Source organism: Manacus candei, unplaced genomic scaffold, assembly GCF_025592945.1.
Source record: "Manacus candei isolate 608988 ecotype Guabito, Panama unplaced genomic scaffold, ASM2559294v1 h1tg000011l, whole genome shotgun sequence".
In the NCBI taxonomy this organism is placed as follows: Eukaryota; Metazoa; Chordata; class Aves; order Passeriformes; family Pipridae; genus Manacus; species Manacus candei.
The window spans coordinates 22,471,983-22,491,817 of NW_026138059.1; the positions used below are offsets into that span (position 1 = coordinate 22,471,983).

Genomic DNA, 19,835 nt, shown 5'->3' on the forward strand with positions numbered 1-19,835 from the left:
TTCTCAGAAAATAGGTAACAGACTAGAGAAAGTTTGGATAAACCCATCAGATTTAGAGACTTGTAAAGTCTTTTATTCTGAGAGAGCAAAGGATTGTGATTTAAAGAGCAAACAAGTGAGGGTTTACAACAGAAGTATATTAACCAGTGTATAATGTAAATAAAAACTGAGAGGTTTTTTTTCTGCCCTTTATCATTATGGAAGAACTAGATTGAAATTTGAAGGTTAGAAAAAACCTTGCCTCTGAGAAACAGACACCTATGTTCAAAGGTATATCTAGTGTATCTTCAGATCCTGTGCAAGAACATTCTAGCTGCATACGCCGTGTGAATAGTCCATGAAAATTCTTGTCATATGCACTAATTCTATGTAATCTTTTTTAATTTTCTACTTCACCTTTTATCTTTGGACTATTGATATCACTGCAGATGTGTTTCTCTCTAGGGCAGAATTTTCAGTCAACACTTTGTGCTTTTCTGAGGATCCATATCTGATGGATCCTAAAGGGTGAGTAAGAAGAGTAAATTCGGGAAGGACTGAGATTCTAACCTATGTCTTGTTCTTAGAAACTGCCAGAAGATGCTGCAATTTAAAAAAGGAGTCCTAAATGTACTAAAGAATTAAAAAACTGCAAATTTTCTTTGAAAACTCTCAGTGTTTCTGAATGTTTCCAAAACTGGTTCAGTTTTCCAGAAGGAAAATGCAGCACATGTTGGCAAGGATGAGATGATCAGATATCAGTGTAATAGCTATTTCCTTTTCACAGTAGTCTCCCACCTTCGAATGCTGGCTGCTTTCAGAAGCAATGCATGTGGATTACTCACATGAACTGTTAGGCTTTTTTTTTCTGCCACAAATGTGATGAGAAAAACTGGTTTAGGATGAATGTTTTATTGACTCTTCCAATTATTAGTCCTGATAATCATCAAACATATTTCACCATTTTTGCTGTTGTGCACTTTTGCTTGACAAAAAGCCAGTGTCTTAAGTCAGGCAGTATGAACTCAGTGTACAAACAGAGCTGTGAAATGAAAGATGTTTGTCCCAAACACTGACAATTTCCAGCTGATGAGTGAAGAAGTCAGAAAGCTGACTTTTCAGGTTCTACTACCTTTTTTCAGCGTTAAGAAAAAATTCGCAAAGCTTTGCACAATTTCTACTGTTAGTAGTAACTTTGTCAAGTAACTAATCAAACCCAAGAAAGGCAGCAAAAGGCATGGACTTTATCCAGCAGGAAGTCTTCAGTCTCATGTTTCAACGCCAGCAGAAGATGCACATACTGTGTCTGGCATCACTTTCATTGTTATTACTCAAAGATCATGATACAGGAGAATTACCTTTGGAATTACTTGAATTCTTTTAGCCAACCTCCGGATAGACTAGCTGGACTGTGGATTTGGCAGTATTTCGAAGCTTTTTTCTCTTCAGACTTGTTACACTCCTTGTGATGCCACAATTGTGGCATACACAGATCACTGTGCATCCATTTCTAGAATGCTTCCTTTGTCAGCAAATGGTGGCCAGAATATCTCTCTGTTAACAAGGCTATTTTAGATCTGGCAAAGCCATTATCAAAGTCTTGAGTTTCAAGATATGTAATGAATAGATAGATTAAAACAAAACAAAAAAAAAACCCAAACCAACCAAACAAAACCAAAAAAAACAACCTGGGTTGATTGACTTTTCATTTGGTTTCATGAAGGAGGTTTCTTGTTACTTCTGTGGCTGCATGAGTGTGAATATAAGTTAAAGGAAGCAATGGTTGTGCTGATGTTCCCTGTCAAGCAAGATGTACAGTTTTCATGAGGAGTACCTCAAGTTTGAGTCTGTGTGTTTACCTAGAGAGATACTTTTCTTGATGGTCATCTACTTATTGGTAACTTCATTCCTTTCTATGACAGAACAGATGAGATCTTTCTTTTCATTGAAGATTTTAGAACCACATTAAGATCCCTTGGCTTAACGACAATTACTTTTCAGAGGAATCCAGTTCTGTAAATCATACTTAGTGAGGCCATGCTTTTTCACTGTTCCATGTGTACAGACAGAGTTGGATCCACTGAAATAATGGTTTTAGCACCACTCAGATGACAGCCTAGTTTGAGAAGGGTTTGGTTGACAAGGTTTTAGTAGACAAACCCCAAAGGCCTGATGCATTACTCTTTTTATTTATTACTTTTTTCAGCTTTGACTATAATCCCCTCTTTAATAAGTTCATTTACTCTATATCTCTGTGTGTACATTTGTTTTACCACAGCCAGAAGCTGTTCCATTTTGTTTTCCTTACTGTCACCTGGAACTGCTGTTAACTTTTCCCCTGTTAAAGGATGATGCTCATGAAGATCTTTCATAACAGGTTAAGTTTTCTTCAGATCTCAAAAACAAGTGAAGGTTCCTGTAAAAAGAAAGAAGGCTCTTCAGCTCATAGGTTCTTGCCTTCCCCCCACCACCACTAAAAAAAAAGAGTGGAATTGAAATCAGTCTAGAGGCCAGATACTAAGTTCCTTCATCCGCACATGAGTATTTGAGTTGGTAACTCCGATACAATTGCAGACATTCAGGAGTTGGGTTGGAAAAAAAACCTGATTTCTTGCTTGTTGCTAAATCCCTGTCACTTGGGGACAAAAGCGTTTGGAACAAATGATGGGGCATATTTTATTCTGGAAGGAGATCATAGGTTTTGAGAAAGTTGCATGGGAAAGTAAAGCAACATACAGACTCAAGGTTGACCTTGCTGAGCACTAGACTGAGATGCCACTGAGGGAACAGTAGATGGAATGAGTCTAATTAACCCTTTTGGGATTAAGGATGTCAAAGTCTTTAAGTTCTTATTGTCCAGAGGATTGAGAACTGAAAAGAACATTAAATGAACCATAGTTCTATATGGTGATAATCCCATCTCCTTCCTCTCTAGTAGGGAATATAAAATACACAGTATTAAGGAAGAGAGATGAACCTGTGACAAAACCAAATGAGAAATTGTTACATTTCAGACTGGAAAGCTTAAAAGCTTTACTAAATCAATGACTGTGTGCCCATATAGTATAAAAGAACCTTAATTCAATTTAAATGAATAAAGTTTGGTCACAGAAACAGTCAGAGCATGTGTTCCCTGTTGGTTAATTTGCTGTCATCAGGGGAATCTTGAAGGAATGTATTGCATGGCTACTTTAAAGCCATAAAAATGTGGCATTATTCTCTTTCTTATTTGTTCACACTCTGCAAATTGCTGCTATTATCTCAGAAGTTTTCCCTGTGCTCTAACACACATATTGTCTACGTGAGCACTAACAGCAATGAACACATAAAAGCTCAGATGGAGAAGAGTGATTTTCTTCTAATAAAATAAGTTGGAGCATGAAAAGAGGAGATTTTTTTCATATTGCAGCTGTTGTCTTTCACTAATTTGTAATGTTATGCTTACTATGCCAGATAGGCCAGACCTTCTAATAGCTAGAAATTTGCTAGGAGTCAGTTACAGCATAACAGAGATGATCTGTGTACCTCAATTCTGATAGTTTGATTTTGTCTCTTCTGTGCTCCTTTAATGAGTCAATTTGTAATGATTTTCTGTGGTATTTTTGTTAATGTATTTCCTGCAGTCATCTGAAATAATTTTGAAGAGCAAGGTGGCCTGTGTGTTTAGTATGATTTGTTAATGTGACCTTTTAATATCTTTCACAGTAATTTAAATCTTGCCTAATAAATTAAACAATTATGTTAAATTGCATTAAATTTACAGCATTATATCTGTAGCAAAGAGAAAAGAGGAATACTATTGTGTTACTGAAGGCATTTAAAGAAGCTTTGCTACATTCTTCTTTGTGTTGCCTGCTGATAATTATTACCTGATTGTAAATATTGTCGTACGTAAAATAACATAACGATATTTTGTATTATTACATCTGGTCCACAGTTAGGAACGTACCTTATTTCTTGTTCCAGATGATTTAATTAAAAAAAAATCTGTCTCCAACTGAAGCTTAGCTTTTTCTTCAGTTTGAAGATTTACTCATTTTCTACTCTTGCATTTTATTTTATTTTTTTTTCACCTCAATACCATGTTCTTGTGGGAAGTTCAAATCAAATAAAAATTGTATTTTGTCCAGATTCAGAATTCAGAGGCATAGCCCAGGCTCACAGTCATACCAATGGGACACTTGCCTTCTATTTTCTGGAGATGGAGGAGAGAAAAAATAGAGAAGAGACAAAAAGATGGTGATGGAAGTACAGCAGGGAAAGGGATGGCAGAGCAAGTTGTAACTGCTAAGGAAGACAGGAGAGGTTTTCAGATGCAATTCACCTTATATTATCATTGGTGCAGGCCATCAGAGGACATCACAACCTTAGCTGAAATGTAGGGTTTAACTCTTTTTTTACAAAAAATTAGAACTAGATGATCTTTAAGGTACCTTCCAACCCAGGCCATTCTAAAATTCAATTCCAACAAGTGCAAGTATGTTCTTGACTTCCAATGGCATCACTGACACGCTGTTCTTTTGCTGCCATTGTGTTATTCTCTGGTTGTTTTTTTCGTTATTTTGGCATTTCTTTTATGCAGTTGTCATACCACATTCACATGAATGACAATGTGTTATGGAAACTTTACCTTGCTAACTGTTGTCAGGGTACCTTATGGGCCCCTGCAGGTACATTTATGTCAGCTTTCTGTAACAGGTCCACCAGACAGCTCAGTAATTTGCCTAAAACACTGTCTTTTAGGTTTCTCAAGGCAAATGTTGTTTCATTTGGCCTTTGTTTTTTGACTTTCAACGTACTTCAAACTCCATTTGGATTGTTGTTTCTAATATTTTTCTGGAATTGATGCTTCTGCTTCAAACTTAATTGCTTTAAACTTCTGTGATATCTCTGTGATTTGGTTGCAATAGTCTCCTTTTGGGTGACTCAATGCAGAAGAGTGCGTGTCTGGTCATTTCTCTCTTTATTGATAAAATATTTATTTTATCTTTATTGATAAAATCATCTGTATTTTTGCTGGGGTATTCAGCTCTTAAGTATCCAATTCAACATCAGAACATTATCCTTCACAGAGTCTGTGAAAGATAAGTGAGCTGCTTGTCAAGGTCTCCACTGCTTTTCAATTCCACATAGTCTTACTGAGTTGTATTGAAGCTTTGGCATAAATTATACCAGAGTGAAAAATCAAATGCTTCTCTTACCATATGTAAATCTTCCTAGATTTTCTTTAGCTTTCTTTTAGGTCATTTCATATCCTGGCGTTCCCAGATTCATCCTTTCTTGATGGTATCCATTCTAAGCTGCTGCTCTGGAGCTCTTAAAAACCTTTTTACACTACTGTCTTTTTACACTACTGTGCTGCTGAAGCAGTTGAAACAAACATACAAATTAAAAAATGTGAAAATTTCTAGGAAACTACTGGTTTGGGGCTTTCCAGAAGAGTCTACTAGATAATTAGTGGAAAAGTAAAATTCAAAAGCAAAAACATATTTGCTCACAGTCGTACCCGTTTAGTTTCTGTAAAGCCTAAAAAGATTATAGGGAGCAATCTATTCTATGTTTTATTATGCTTTCAGTCAAAAGGTGTAGTTGCTTCTAAAATGAAGTTTTAATGCATATATATAAACTTTTAGATACACTGTGGTGTACTCATGATTTCATGACATTTTATATTTTGCATGATCCACTCAAGATTTATTCTACATACGTATGCCATATAGTTTTAAATACAATAAATAAAAAAGTGGCACTGCTTGTTAATCCTGTAAAATTTTCATTAAATTATGATATCCTGCCATGTCTCTTGAGTCTTCCTGTTAAAGTTTGGAAAACTGTCTTGGTATTTTCTGAAAGTTCGGAGGTTGTTATGGGATTTAGTGGCATAATTTTAGTGGAAAGCAGATGTTTTAGACAGATGCTGGGATCATTGAAACACCATTGCTGTCTTATTTCAGTCATATCTAAGGGAAATATTAATCCATTTTAGGAAAATAATTTGTGAAAGTATTTTATTTATATGAAAGACAAATACTCTCCTGAAGACTTTTTTCTGTACAATAAATGTAAGATTTTTTTCCAAAACAATATTATTGCCCTGAATAGTTACAGATTATTCAGCCTCTAACTATGGAAGAAAAAAAATAACTGCATAATAAGAGGGAAACCTGTCTTCATTAGCAGTATATTTTTTAACTATTATAAGTATACAGAGACTTTGATTCATTGGATAAAAGTGATTCAGAAAGCAGATGTCGCTTTTTTTTCATACAGAATTATGCTTGTCTTTCACCCAGCTTTGTCCTTTTCCTCACACAAGGCGATGTCTAAAATCACTCCTCTTGCTCCTTAGGTGTTTTGTTTTGCCTTTTTTTTCATGGCTTTTCTGTTTTCTTTTGCAGCAGATAAATACAAGGTTTGGGCACATACTGAGTTTTAAGTTAGTCCAAAGCCTCCTAGTTTTGCTTACGTTTGGACTTTTTTTCTCTATGATTCTGAACCTGGAGACTCTGATTGTGTCTCTGGCTTTGGAGGAAGACTGAAGTGTTGGATGTATATAGTAGCAATGGTTGCAAGCTTTCAGAGCTGAAAACAAGCTTTAACTTGGTCTGGAAAGTGGAATATTTTCTTTTCTGAAGTAACCTAACACTGATAGTGGGTAGGGCAGCAAATTAGACTGGGAGATAGGAAAGCATGAGAATGACCATGCCGTCAGAGAGGTCAAATATTCTGCTTCTGGGAGTGGTTATAGTAGACGTTCAGGTAGGAGTTTGGAAATGTTTCCAGGAGCAGTCTCCCAGTATCCAGCAATTTGGGCTATCTAAGGTGAAGGGTGACTGTTTCTTTCATGTGTTTCAGTGGATTTCACTCAGATGATTGCTTACTTTTCTTTCACCCCATGCAAGCCTTCAGCTTTCACGGTGTCCCGTGGCAAGCAATTTAAGTGCATGTTGTATGATAACCTCGTACCAGCCATCTGCCACTTGCTAGATTCAGCTGATGCTTTCCATTATTAGTATTGGAAGAGGTAATTTTAGTAAGTCAAGCTGAATGTGAGGCAAAGTTATTATGCTTTTAGAAAAAAAAAAAAGCCTTATGAGTTGAAAAGCATGTTGAAAAGCTTCTTTTCAAAAATTAATGAATTACAATTAAGTAGAAATAAATGTGTAATTTAAGTAGAAATAAATGTGTGATTGCTATTCACTTTCAGTACTTCTCTGCATTTTCTAAAGATAGGTAAACTTCTGTCAATAAACCTTTTGAAACTAATATAGCTGTATTTTTCACCAATCCATTGTTTTCTGATTATTTTAATTAATAGAAGATTTTTTATTTTTGCTATTATTCAAAGCAATTTTCTTACACTAGTGTCAGTCTTTACCTATAAAAATTTTATGTGTGTGATGTTTATTTTCAAGACTTGCTTAGATTACTGGCCTTGCTGTATGCTTTATGACATTTCTTGTAGGATGAGAATATGATTTCTATGTCAACAAACAACATGTATTATTTTAATGATATGGTTATTGCATGTGGTACTCCTACACTTGCAAGTAGGCAAGTCCCCCAAAAACAAAAAACCACAACAAAGTCCTTTAATACTGAAGAGTTCATAACTGAGAAATTTCATTAGATTGTTTTTGTTGGTTTCTTTCTCTCGATCGTGTCTTTTTTAAATTAGACTTATGCTTAAGTAGCCCATTTGATTTTGAAGGACCCACATTATAATAGATACATTCACAATCTTTATTTCAGATTCTTTGCTGAAAACAGAACGAAACAACATATTTCACATGCTTCAACTTGTAAAGAATGAATTTTTATAATTTTAGAATAGGCTTTAAAAATAACATACATGACAGAAGTGAGAGTTGAAGTATATGCCTTGTAGATTGGAGTAAAATATGTTTATAGATTCCCATTATCCCAAGAAGGTTCATACATTCATATTTTTTGGTTGTTCTCTCTAAATGGTATATGTTAGTGCCTTATATTTTAACTTTCTTTAACAGGATAAAAGGGATCAGAATTTTCTTTTTAAAGCTTTCTGTGTTTTTGTTATGTTACTTGCAAGGCAATAGTTGTGATTCTTACTCCAAAATGGAAATGTCAGTGCTCTAGTGCTGGTATATTTAATTTCTTACAATATGTTGTGGAAATTGTATTACTAGATAAGAATAATATTGCTTAAGATGGCTTGGGAATTGCTTGTAATTCTGTGTGTCATAGAAAGGGCTAGTAACGGATGACCCTGCTTAGTGATGTGTGGAAGAAGCACAGTGCATAGATGCCTCAGGTATAAGTATCTTCCTCTTGGGTGATAGCAAAGAGAACAAGCACTTGAAATTCTATAAAAAGCGTTTTCCAGGGTATGCCAAATTGTTGTGTCTGGGCAGATACTCTTTTCACAAGATTCTTACTGTTGCTTCTAAAACCTCTCTAGCATGAGGCTGGCTGGGACATCTGAAGTGTTGTTGGCAGGATGTTGCTCAGGACCAGTCACTGCACATGCTGTAGATTCTGTTGTTTCAAGAGTTTAGCTGATGGTCTCTCCTCTGGAATTTAACTTTCACAAATGCTGATAATTCCTTGACCCTTTCTGCAGTCACATTTGGTCTTGATCTCTAAGAATCTTAGGGAGCTACTTGAGAATAAAATGATCAGAATGAATAAAGATGACACAATTAGAGTTTCAGAACCCATTGAATAAAAGATCAAAATATTTTGAAAATTTGGGATGGGGGTATAAATTTAAATAAGGAATTTTAGGTGATGTGAATTTTGCTTTAAGTATTGAAAGAGGGGATACATCAGTTTGAACTTACTTGGCAGGTGAATATTGACATGGTTATGAGGACTATGATTACTGGGAGGGATGTTCAGGAAATAGGCTTTTTAAATCACAAAACAAAAAGCAATTAAAGGGAAGTGCTAATCAGCTAAAAGCTGAATCCAGTGTCATGGCAATTGTAATTACCTTTTACCAAAACACAATAGTATTAAAAAGAGAACAAAAAGATTCTTAATAAAATCTTTCATGCCTGCCTGCCTTACATGTTTTAGGGATGCATATCAACATATTATATAAACACTAAAGAGCAATTAGAGATAATCTTTTATCCTACTATGATTTCTTATACTGTGTTTACTGGTTTAGTAAATTTTAATGATCCATGTAGAGGTTATTCACATGATTGTGGAACATCCAGTTAAAAGATTTCTGTGTTATTTTGAAGTAAAATGCCTACTATGCAAATGTGCACATACTGTACTCCAAAAAAAATGTCTTGTGTTTAACACTTGAACACAGCAATGAGTAACCTGGATAGGGATTTCTCGAAAGAAAAATGAAGGGTCAAGAAGAGAATTCCCTGTGAGAATTAATCTTTTTTATTCATAAAATGAGAATGTACTGCCGTTTGAGGAAACAATTTAGTCATTCTTGAAATATATTTCCATTAACCTCTGATTTAGACTGGATGGGTACAGTAAAACAATGTTGATTTTACTGAAAATTTAAGTTGGTCAGCATTCCCTTGGCAAATACAAAATTTACTAGAAAGTGACCGCTTGTTGATAGAGTTTCCAGTCAGTCACTCTTTTCTTATTTTTCATTATGCTACATTAGAAACTTTTTTCCTCAAAAGTGATGCTGTCAAATATTTGTCTATTTAGGAACTTGGTTTTATAATTACATACTTGTTAGAACTGCAGTGTTAAAATATGGAAGACAGCTTTAGAGAAGCCTCCTCCTGTTTGTAGGCATAGTGAGCACAGAAGTAATTTTTTTATTTCTGTGAACAGCAGTGGCTGCATTTAGTATGTTGTTTAGTACCACATGCCTTCCTCTTAATTCTAGATGGAGTATCCTTTTTTACCACCAGAAAACCAAGGCAGCAAATAAAATAAATCAACAACAACAAAAAAGAGCCAGAGTAATTGCCCATTAAGCAACGTCTCCAGGATTGTGTGTTTCTAGAAATGTGTAAATCAAGCTCAGACATTTTCTAACAGGCATTCTCCACTTCAAATATTTTCTAGTAGTTTGTGTGAGTCCTATGTTCTGTGTTACCCAAGACATCAGCTTACACTTGCTCTATGGCTCCTAGCCCATGAATTGGAATTTGCTTGCCAGGAATTCAGTCTGCACATGTACATGCCTGTACTAGCAGCTACCTGCAAGGAAGCAAAGGGGCACTGGGACTATTTGCTGAGATGATGTGTTGGTCAGTGGTAGGTGCATCAAGAAAAATGTATGCTCTCTGTCTGTGTCTACCTGCTCTGGAAAATTCATGGCAGCTTTGGCTACATTTGCTTCCCTGAGGAGGGGACAGGCCATGGGGAATTTTTCCTGGAAATGGCTAGATGGCAAATTTGATTCTATTCTATCTTCCATCCTCCCTAACTAAGTGGTCACAGCCCAGCAGCTGGTGGTGCTGCAGTTCCTACTGCCTGTGCTTCCATTTGAAGGCAAAACTAGCCAGGCTTTAGCAGATCCTGTTGTTTATTTCAATCTACCCCTTATGCTTCTCTGAAAAATATGCATGTAAAAGAGGAGAAATACCAACTTTCAACTTTGTATTGAGACATGGAAAAGACACCTTGCTAGCAAAAAAAGTTATATCCTTGGTGCATAGGAAAGGTTTTCCAAGAAATGGGAAAGGCAAAAGTTGCAAGAAAAAATTTACAAAAAGCAAAACTGTTAGAATATGATGGATTGAGAAGATTTGGACAGAATACTTTTCTGCTAAGATGGCTATCTTCTAGAAGTGCTAATTTTATGACTTCCTAAACAGCAGAAGTGTATAAACTCTCATCTTTCCAGTTTGATTAAAGTTTGTATCAATATGTCAGTATTTTATATAGCACTATGTTGTATAATTATTTGTTGCAACATACGTTTAAATGTGGTATCATCACGGGACTTTTTTTTAGTCATTAATCAATCATAGTGGTGCTTCTAAATTAATTTTAATTATTTTAATTTTGTCCAAAATTTCAGCATTTCAGTCTTCCGTTCTAAACCAAAAAGAAGTTTTCCCCAGTTAGAGCTGCTTCTGTCTTATTACAGAGAGTGTGCAGGTGTTGATAACACTTTGTCCATTGCTTACATAAGTATCTGAGCTGAATGGAAGCAAATACTAGTTGCCATGAACATACCTTCTTTCTTTTCATCTAATTTTTATTTGCACTGTCAAAATATTCTCTCTATTCTGTAGGTCCTTTGAGATATAAAAGGAATAAAAGTTACTCACCTATACTGAGAAAGTAATATCAGTCTTCTGCATGTGAAAATTCCAGACTCACAGACTTCATCACTAGAAATATGACTTGTGGCTACTGAAATGACCTAAGAATTGTAGAGAATTTATTCAAGACTAAATTTATTTTCCTTTTCTTGTTTTATATTGCTGTTTTTAAGGGCATTTGAATAAATTAAATAAACATGCATGAACCACTAAGACAAGAAAAAGAAATACTCTAAGTGCCATTTAGAATTGCACTAATCTATTTCATGACCTGTCAGTAAGACTCCAGTTCTGTCCAGTAAGAGAGCAGCAACTTGGAATTTGATCCAGGGCCATCTGATCTGTTGTTTTCCAAAGAGGAAGTATGATAAAGGGCCAGGGACCTGGAACATAGCAGTTTCCTTTAACATATTAGTTCTGGTTCTTGTGATAGCATTGTAAAGAAGACAGGTGAGAGAACTTTCTCGCTGCTTTCAGATTATGTAGTAAATATGCATTCTATTCCAGGTGGTTTCCATGTAATGTAGGAGAAGCTTGGAGAATTAATTTCAACCAAAAGCTTTGACACTTTCTGCATTTTGAACTTGATGATATAAATACGTTAATTCTGATTAGCAGATCATCAGATCCAGCTAGGAGGTCCTTGTAACCCTTGTTTCCATCTCATGTAATGCTCAATCTTATATAAATAATTTTTTTTAAACTTATTTAACTCTGAAAAGTCTGTATTGAGAAATCATAATAAGAAAATAATTTTAAAAATTAAATTAAAAACTGAGGATCATGAAAATGTGTATTACTGCTAGGAAACACATTTCAAAGTACTTGGTGAGGCAAAATTGACAAGGACTGATCTCATAAAAGATAGTGTCCAAAATCCATATTGCACACCCATCTGATCTGTAACAAGAGTGATTATCTTAAAATTCGCTCTGAAGAACAGAATTAGTGTTACTTAAGGTTGGTATTAATATATTCCGGAATAGCAGCATATATATGAGGCTTGCTAATTTGTAGCCATACCCTCTGAACTTTCTGGGTGGACTAGCTCTGTGTGTGTGTACATGCACATACACTGCTACCCACCTACAGACACTGGTGGGCAAGATTAGTAGCTGTATTACCTGACTGTGCACCATTAGGTAACAGTAAAGGTATCCCTCTACAAATTCTGTGGCATAAATGTGCAGTGGTAGTAATTGCATCAATTAGTGCTATGGAAGACATCTAACAGAAGAAACACAGACACATTTTGTTGAGATTATTAAATGGTTTGGAAAGGTTAATAAGCCTTGAGCCAGAAAATGTTCTAGACTGATTTTTTTCCCCCATGGTTTTATAATACAGTATTTCAAAGTGCGTTTGTCTCCAGAAAAGCAATTTTCTGAAAAAATACTTCCTCCTTGCCATCAGACTTACCCTTTCTGTTCAAAGTCAGTTCTGTGTGACTAAAATAATCTTCCTTTAATGCAGAGAAAAGCTAATTAGTTAACTTGTAGCTTCTATTATCCATAATAAATTAGATAGCTTACTAAGTTGCAATTAGTTGCAATTTTCAAGACCTACTGAAAGTAACACAATTGCCTAACTGCTTGGAAGAGCTTCTCTAAAACATTTTATATAGATTCCTCACTTAAGAATCAAACAAAGATTTTTTGCTTGTAACATCGTACATCTAATATCCAAATTACAAGAACTAAGGTCAAAGTGAGCAATCTCTGAGCCACAATCTTCCACAGTTTTACCTGAAGAAGGTAAAAGTAAAGTAAAGTGCTGTATTTTTGTTAGATTCTAATGGAATCAAAACCAGCTTGCATTATTTGTAAAAAACAATAATTGTATAACAAATTTCACACTTCAGAAAGTCTATAACAGTATGTAATTTAGTCTGAGTGAAATTATTTCATACTTTTTCATAGACCCATATCAAAGCCTGGACCTGTCTGGCTTTGTACCAGTGGCATAAACAGTATTTTAGACTTGCTAGAGCTATCGGTCCATTTTCTAAAATATATAATTAATTTTCTAGCAGCAATGATTTTACCTTTCAGTTCTGGTCATCTACCTACTGTAATTGCAGCCTTTTTCAGAACAAAGTCATCTCATATTATTGGTAGATTTTTGCTGTTAAGGAGTACACAGAATTTCATTCCAGAGAGACAACTCCCCAAGATTTAAGTTTTTATCTTCCCAGTTATTTCCTATGTACGGAAGAGATTCAGGAAGCTTCTGTTTAAAATTCCAGTTTCCAAAAACAGGACAGGTAAATTTATATTGGATTAAGCTGTAAGACTTAAAAATTTTTTAGTTTGGTCAGTGAGCTAATTTGGCAAACTGACTCTTCCACTTGAACTGACTCAGAACTGGCTTGTGTAGTTTCTATTGAGATTGAGAATTTGGACTTTTGTTTTCTAGAGGTGTCAATTGAATAGGTGATTGTCTATTTTTAGGAGTAAAAAATTCTTTTTTGCTTTTTATTTTATTTCTCAGAAAACAGAAATCCACCAATTCTAATTATATGCCTAAAACAAACAAAGCTGTTATTGTTGTTGTTTTTCTCTGCATCACTATTGTATGTCACAGCCTGTGGATAATTAGGTAAAGAAAACTCTCTGACTCATGAAGAGGAGGTTATGATGACTTTTGATAGTATGATGGAGTATGGTTGGCTGTTACCACCAGAAAAGGAAGCATTTCTTAGAAACAATCATCCTGAATGTATAACTGTTCTGACTATGTAAATACTACTGCCAATTTTAACGGTGTTCCTTACACTGTCATCTGAGATGTTGTGCTGCAGAAACATTTTCACACTGTGCTTATGTACTGATTTTATTTTATTCCCAGGTCCAGTCTGTGTATGACATTACCCAGTATGAGAATATTTTTCCTTTGTGCATGATTCTGGAAAAACTTCTTCAAAATAAGACAGAAGAAAGTAACGTTTCGAGCTCAGACTATGAAGGAGAAGAAAAAATCAAATTTCTGAAGAACCTTGATCAAATTATTCTTCATCTCTCAGATGAATTCCCTCTGTTTTCTTTATTTTTATGGAGAGTGAATGTTCTTTTAAACTCAGCTCAAATGCAAATTGATTAAAACAAGCAGCCTACTTTTTAACAGTGCATTTGTTTGGGGGGTATGCATTGGAGGGTTTTCAAGCCAGACAGGAAAATTGTTGTTATTGGAAAACGTTTACTTTAAACTACTATTCTATACACCAGTTTCAGAGATAATGCAGTTTATTTCCAAACTTAAATATAGAAAAATATGTAATAATCCAGGTGCCATTTTGAATAAATGCTGTTTCATGTAATGGAAAACAATATGTTGGTGTTTCTGTACACAGGGAAAATGGAACACAGAAAGTTGTTTCGGGTGCTGTTTAAAATAAACACTATGAATTTTAAAGTTGAGTCATAAAATGTGTGTAGAGATTCCAAGTTAGGAAACTATTGCCTGTCCTTTAAGAGTTGTGTAGCTTCTGTATAATTTAGATACAGTGTCTGGTTGGCAGAAATAGAAATGCTTATTTTTAAACTTGGTAACTCATCATTACAAATAGTTATAGGACATACTTTGTTAACAATTTAATCAAAATAGTCATTACCTGAGCAAAATAAAATCTGGTGCTCAGTTTTACAGCTTTCTTACACTCGTATACTGTTTGGCTTTGCTTGTGTATGCACAAGTGTAGGTACAGTAGGCCTAATTCATTCTGAGTTGAGTAATGATTTCAGAGATCTAATCTGAATAAATATAACTCATTTAGTGGTTACTTCAAACCTCTCTGTTCAAAATTAATGAATATTGATAAAATCCTCTTTGTTTTATCTGATTTTTAATTTTTGTTTTCCTGTGTGATGGTATTATATTCATAGTAATAATTAAAGTAAAAGATTTTAACAAAAATTATCTTAAACATAAAAGGTCTTTATAGTGTGATTTCAATAATACCTTAACAGAACCAGAGTACTTAATTTATCTAGAGGATAACTATAATGATAAACAACTTTTTTTCTAGTAGACAAACAACATTTTAGTTGTATTATGTCTCCTAGAAGTGCATATTTCCTGTAAATATAAAAAATTTTGAGAATTAGTCCTTATCCTTCCCCTTGCACTTGTTTCATCAGATCAATTTTTATGTCAGGAAAATTCGCTGAAACACCATTATCTTGTTAATTTGAATGCATTTATTTAGTAATAAACCATTGTTTATAAATATGTAAAACACATTGATATTTAGAAAGCAGGTGAATTGGCAGGTGAATTACTGTGATGGTGAATTGGCTCCCCAAAGAGTGTTTCTTAGTTTGACACTGGCCACTGTTCTGTTTCTTCATATTTGATATGTCATATGGTAACAGTTATTTAACGCTTTCTTTAAGCAAATTTTTTTCCACAGAAATGTTTGATTTGCAAAGCAAGTATTTCTGAATAGTCACATGACAAAATCAGATGAGTTTAGCCAAGCTAAAGAAAATAAATGTGTTTTGTAGCTACTCAGGAACTGCCATGCCCTTTTTATTACTACTTTACTTGCTTGTTTGGTTGTTTCATTAAGATAAGAGAATCAGTTCTCCCTCCACAGCACTGAAAACATGGTTACAAAAAGAGCAAGGAGAGAAGTCAACAAAATGAACTGTTATCTAATTGATATAATTTTCATTTTCATTTTTTCAAAAAAACTTCATTCAAAAGTAGTTTGTAAACAAAAGACACTAAACACAGGAGGATACTGGCATCTGTATAATAGCAAACTGTGTGTGTTTCAAGACTCTAGTTCCAAACAACAGGTTCAGCACTAGATTGCACACTACTGCACATTTGCTGATTGACTGGCAAAAAATATTTTTTTCACTAGTAAAACAACAGGAGCACAAAGGGACGCATATTTTCTTCTTTGCAGAATGTAGCATTTTCTCACCAGCAAACTCTCTAGGCCACTGGAAAAGCAATGGATATTTTGGGAAATATATTCATTGCTGGTAAATTTTGAAGTAACTGCTCACTTGAGACATGATTTTTGACATGTTTTTTCACAGCATAGAGAGAGAGGAGGTTTTGTGTCCAGAGATGGCATAACTACATGGCACTTATACTCTGACGGGAGTTTGAAACTGTTATGCAGCTTTGAAAGCATTGAGGCAGTGAGAGTTCCCCTTGTAATGCCACTGCAGCAATCTAGACACACACTGGCCTCTCTGCAAAAGGGATGTCACCTGGTCACCTGGGCTCTCTTCATCTGTTTCAGTGGAAAATTAAATAATGCAGTGAACCACATTAATGAGCACCTCAGCTTTGGTGGGAGCAATAACCTCTGCAATCAGAATACTCATTAGATTGTCGTCTCGCATTTCTTGAAGAGATTTTTCACCAAGATGGGACTTGCCTTTAGATGAAGATGTGCAAAGGTAGACAGGTGCATTTAGATGTCTCCCTGTGGTTGAGATGTTCAATCTATGAAACACTTGCAAAGTACCCCAATGTTTTGGCCTGGGTATCCAGCTACTACCACAAAGGACTGCAGATCTTCTCTAAGACCTGCATCACATTTTCTCTCTTCATGTAGATGCCTCTGATACCCTGGAGCATCTTTAGTGGCACTGTCACTTAAAGTGTGTGCTTAGACAACTGAATTGAGCAGTGGTGATAGCGTGAGCATGGATATACAGCTCACGAACATCCATTTAGGTGTCTTAATGTGAAAACTAAATCCTACCTTTTTGATACCTTATCTGTTTTTTAGAGTAGGAAATCCTAGGTTTAAATCCCTGCTCTTCAGACAATTTCTAGTCTTGTCTGATGACTGTTAGATGTAACTTGAGTAAACATCACTGAGTTTTGTAATAAAACAGGATGACTGAGACAGTCCCTGGAAGATTTACAACCAGGTTACAAGTCTTGGACTTAAACTAAGTCTTTTAGTTTTACATCCACACATCCAACTTTTACCTATCTGACCTCCAGAGAGGAATACCAAACCCAGAGAAAGTATCTGTGCTCTTTGCTGAGTGTAGGATGTCTCAAAAGAACAATCTCAAAATCCCATGTGCTGAGCATAACACATCGTAGAACTAAACAGAAAACACTTAAAAAATAACTCGGTCTGATCTGTCATTGCTCCCTGGAGTGTGTCACCTGAGTTACACTTACAGTTTTAGAATGAACAGTTCAAGGATATTTCTTTTGTCTTGCAGATTCTTTTTGTAAATAAATGTACTTTAAAATTTGGCAAAATGATAATGTTTTGAAAATGCAAATTGTTCAGCCTTATAAATACAAATATATATATATGCATATACACACAGGGTTAAATTATATATTTATATGGTTGAATTAGCAGTGATTATTTATTAGTAGCCTAATTTCAGTTTATGATTTTGTAATTTGTTTTTCTGCCACATTCTTAGCTTCCTGGATGACTGTCTTCTGTACTTGTCTCCATCTGTTTTAAAAAGAATTTTGTGGTAGAGTGTCTCTTTTTATGAGAGTAGAAAAATTATGAGACAAGGAAAATAAATTTTTATTCTATGGCTGTTCATTCACTGTTCTATTCACTGAAGAATTTTACATACCTATTAATGACAGTAGTGGGTGGGATTTTGAAGTGAACTGTCTTAGGATATTTTTGTAAGCCTAATTTGGAATCTTTTCATAATATACTTTTCATTTACTGATTTTACAAGTTATTGCTTATATATGTTGGTAACAGTGGGGGGAAAAAAGTGTACCTTGTTTTAATCTTGTAATATTTTTTTTTTCATTCAGTACTGGTACAGAGTAACACTGTATAGTTTACTGTGGTGCAACATTCAGCTGATGTTCACATGAGCATAGGAAAATTTGGGCTGGAGGGGACCTCACGGCCTCCAGTCCAACCTCCTGGTTGAATCAAATTTAGCTGTGGGGTCAAACCAGTCTTGGTCAAATCAACATTGTCTATTGCTGTTTTAATCTTCAGTCAGGTATTGAAAACTTTCAAGGATGGAGACTGGATAACCTGCTTTTCTGCTTCACTGTCTTCATGGTGAAAAAATGTTTCCTTGTATACAGTCTGAATTTGTATATAGTTGCTTCATTTATGACATGTCTTCAGTCTTCCCACCACCCAGAGCCTGGACCTATCTCCTTAATACATTTCCTACAGGCACTGGAGGCTTCTGTTAGGTCCCCTGAAACCATCTCTTCCCCAGGCTGAAGAAACCCAGCTCCCTTAGCCCACCTCATGGCACAGCTGCTCTAGGCCCAGCCATCTTGGTAACCCTGTGCTGAACACACTTCAGTTTATCAGCATCTTTTTGCTGGGGCCCCAAAATGGGCTATAGTAGTCTAGATGCAGATTAATGAGTGCTGATTATAGGGAGGTAATCCCTTCCTCAATGTGTGCTCCTTCTGACACAGCACAGGATGCTGTGTGCCCTCATTAGTGCCATGGCCACTGCAGGCTCACAGTCAGCTCACTGCCTGCCAGGGCCCCCCAGGACTTTGCCTGCAGAACTGCTCCCTAGCCAGGCACTCCTGTATCACTGCAAAGGACTCTTACTTCCCAGGCTGGACACTTAGCACTTGTCCTTCCTTTCATAGTCTCCTGTCAGCCCATTCTTCCAGCCATCATCAGACCCTCTAATGACATCCATGCCCTCAAGCATATCAACTAGGACTCCCAATTTTTTTGTCATCTGCAAATTTGATAAGGGTACACTCCATGACCTCCTCCAGGTCACTGGTAAAGTTGTTAAACAGGACACATCCCCTGATGGCTCCCTTTGTTTCTCCACTTGTAACAGGCATCCAGGTAAAGTGCAACCTGTTAACCACTACACTGTGAGCTTGATCATCAAGTAATTTTTTCACCCACCTGGTTTTTAGCCTATCCTTGCTTTGCAAGGACACTGACCAAATCTGTCAGCACCCATGTATCTAAACCACCTGATTCCACAGTGGGAAGATATAGACATATACGAGCTGAAATATGACAAAACCGCAACTTGATCTTCAGCTACCCCGACAGTCCCTCCTACTGAACATGTTCACCTAAGCAGGAGGGCCCAGGAGACCTTGTTGAAGGCTGAGACTAAAAAGGGCATCAAGTTTCTCAGCCTTGTATGTGCCTGCTATCACAAAAAGTTTCATCCTTTGAGAAATCTTTCATTTGATTGAAAGCCATCTGTGAAATACTATGAGGTAAATCACTTTGGAAGTCATCAGTAATGTAATTAAGTTTATCTTTTCACTTCCAAGAAATCTAGCTTTGAACATCAGATTTGTATAAAATTATTTAATCTGAAATTCAGTTTAGCTTAGCTTGTTTTAAAAAGCTATAGGTTTAGAGGTCATTAATATATGTTCATATTTTTTGTTCATATGATCTAGACAAGGGAATTTAGTCTTTAGTTGGTATAGGAACAGAGGACTCAGAATGACTGTTTCATCAAACCAAAAATGTCTTACAGCTTCTGCTTTTTTTTTTTAGTTCTGCAACCCATGAGCATGTCTAGCCTGCAGGGGCAACTAAGTGGACCAAAACAACTTCTCAGAGGTGGAAAGCCCTACTCATAACTTGTTTTACACAGTAGAAGTGAAGGATATTCTCCAGAATTCCCG

The 19,835-nt window shown here is 35.7% G+C and overlaps 1 protein-coding gene across 1 annotated transcript in view; it reads left to right on the top strand.

Annotated features, from left to right (window-relative positions):
* MEI4 (meiotic double-stranded break formation protein 4) overlaps positions 1-17,819 on the top strand; it is a 76,328-nt gene extending 58,509 nt beyond the window's left edge. Inside the window, exon 5 of the mRNA XM_051778050.1 lies at positions 14,073-17,819. Coding sequence (XP_051634010.1) covers positions 14,073-14,324 — 252 coding nt within the window. The 3' untranslated portion in view covers positions 14,325-17,819. The remainder of the gene's footprint in view (positions 1-14,072) is intronic.
* Positions 17,820-19,835: the final 2,016 nt, after the last annotated feature.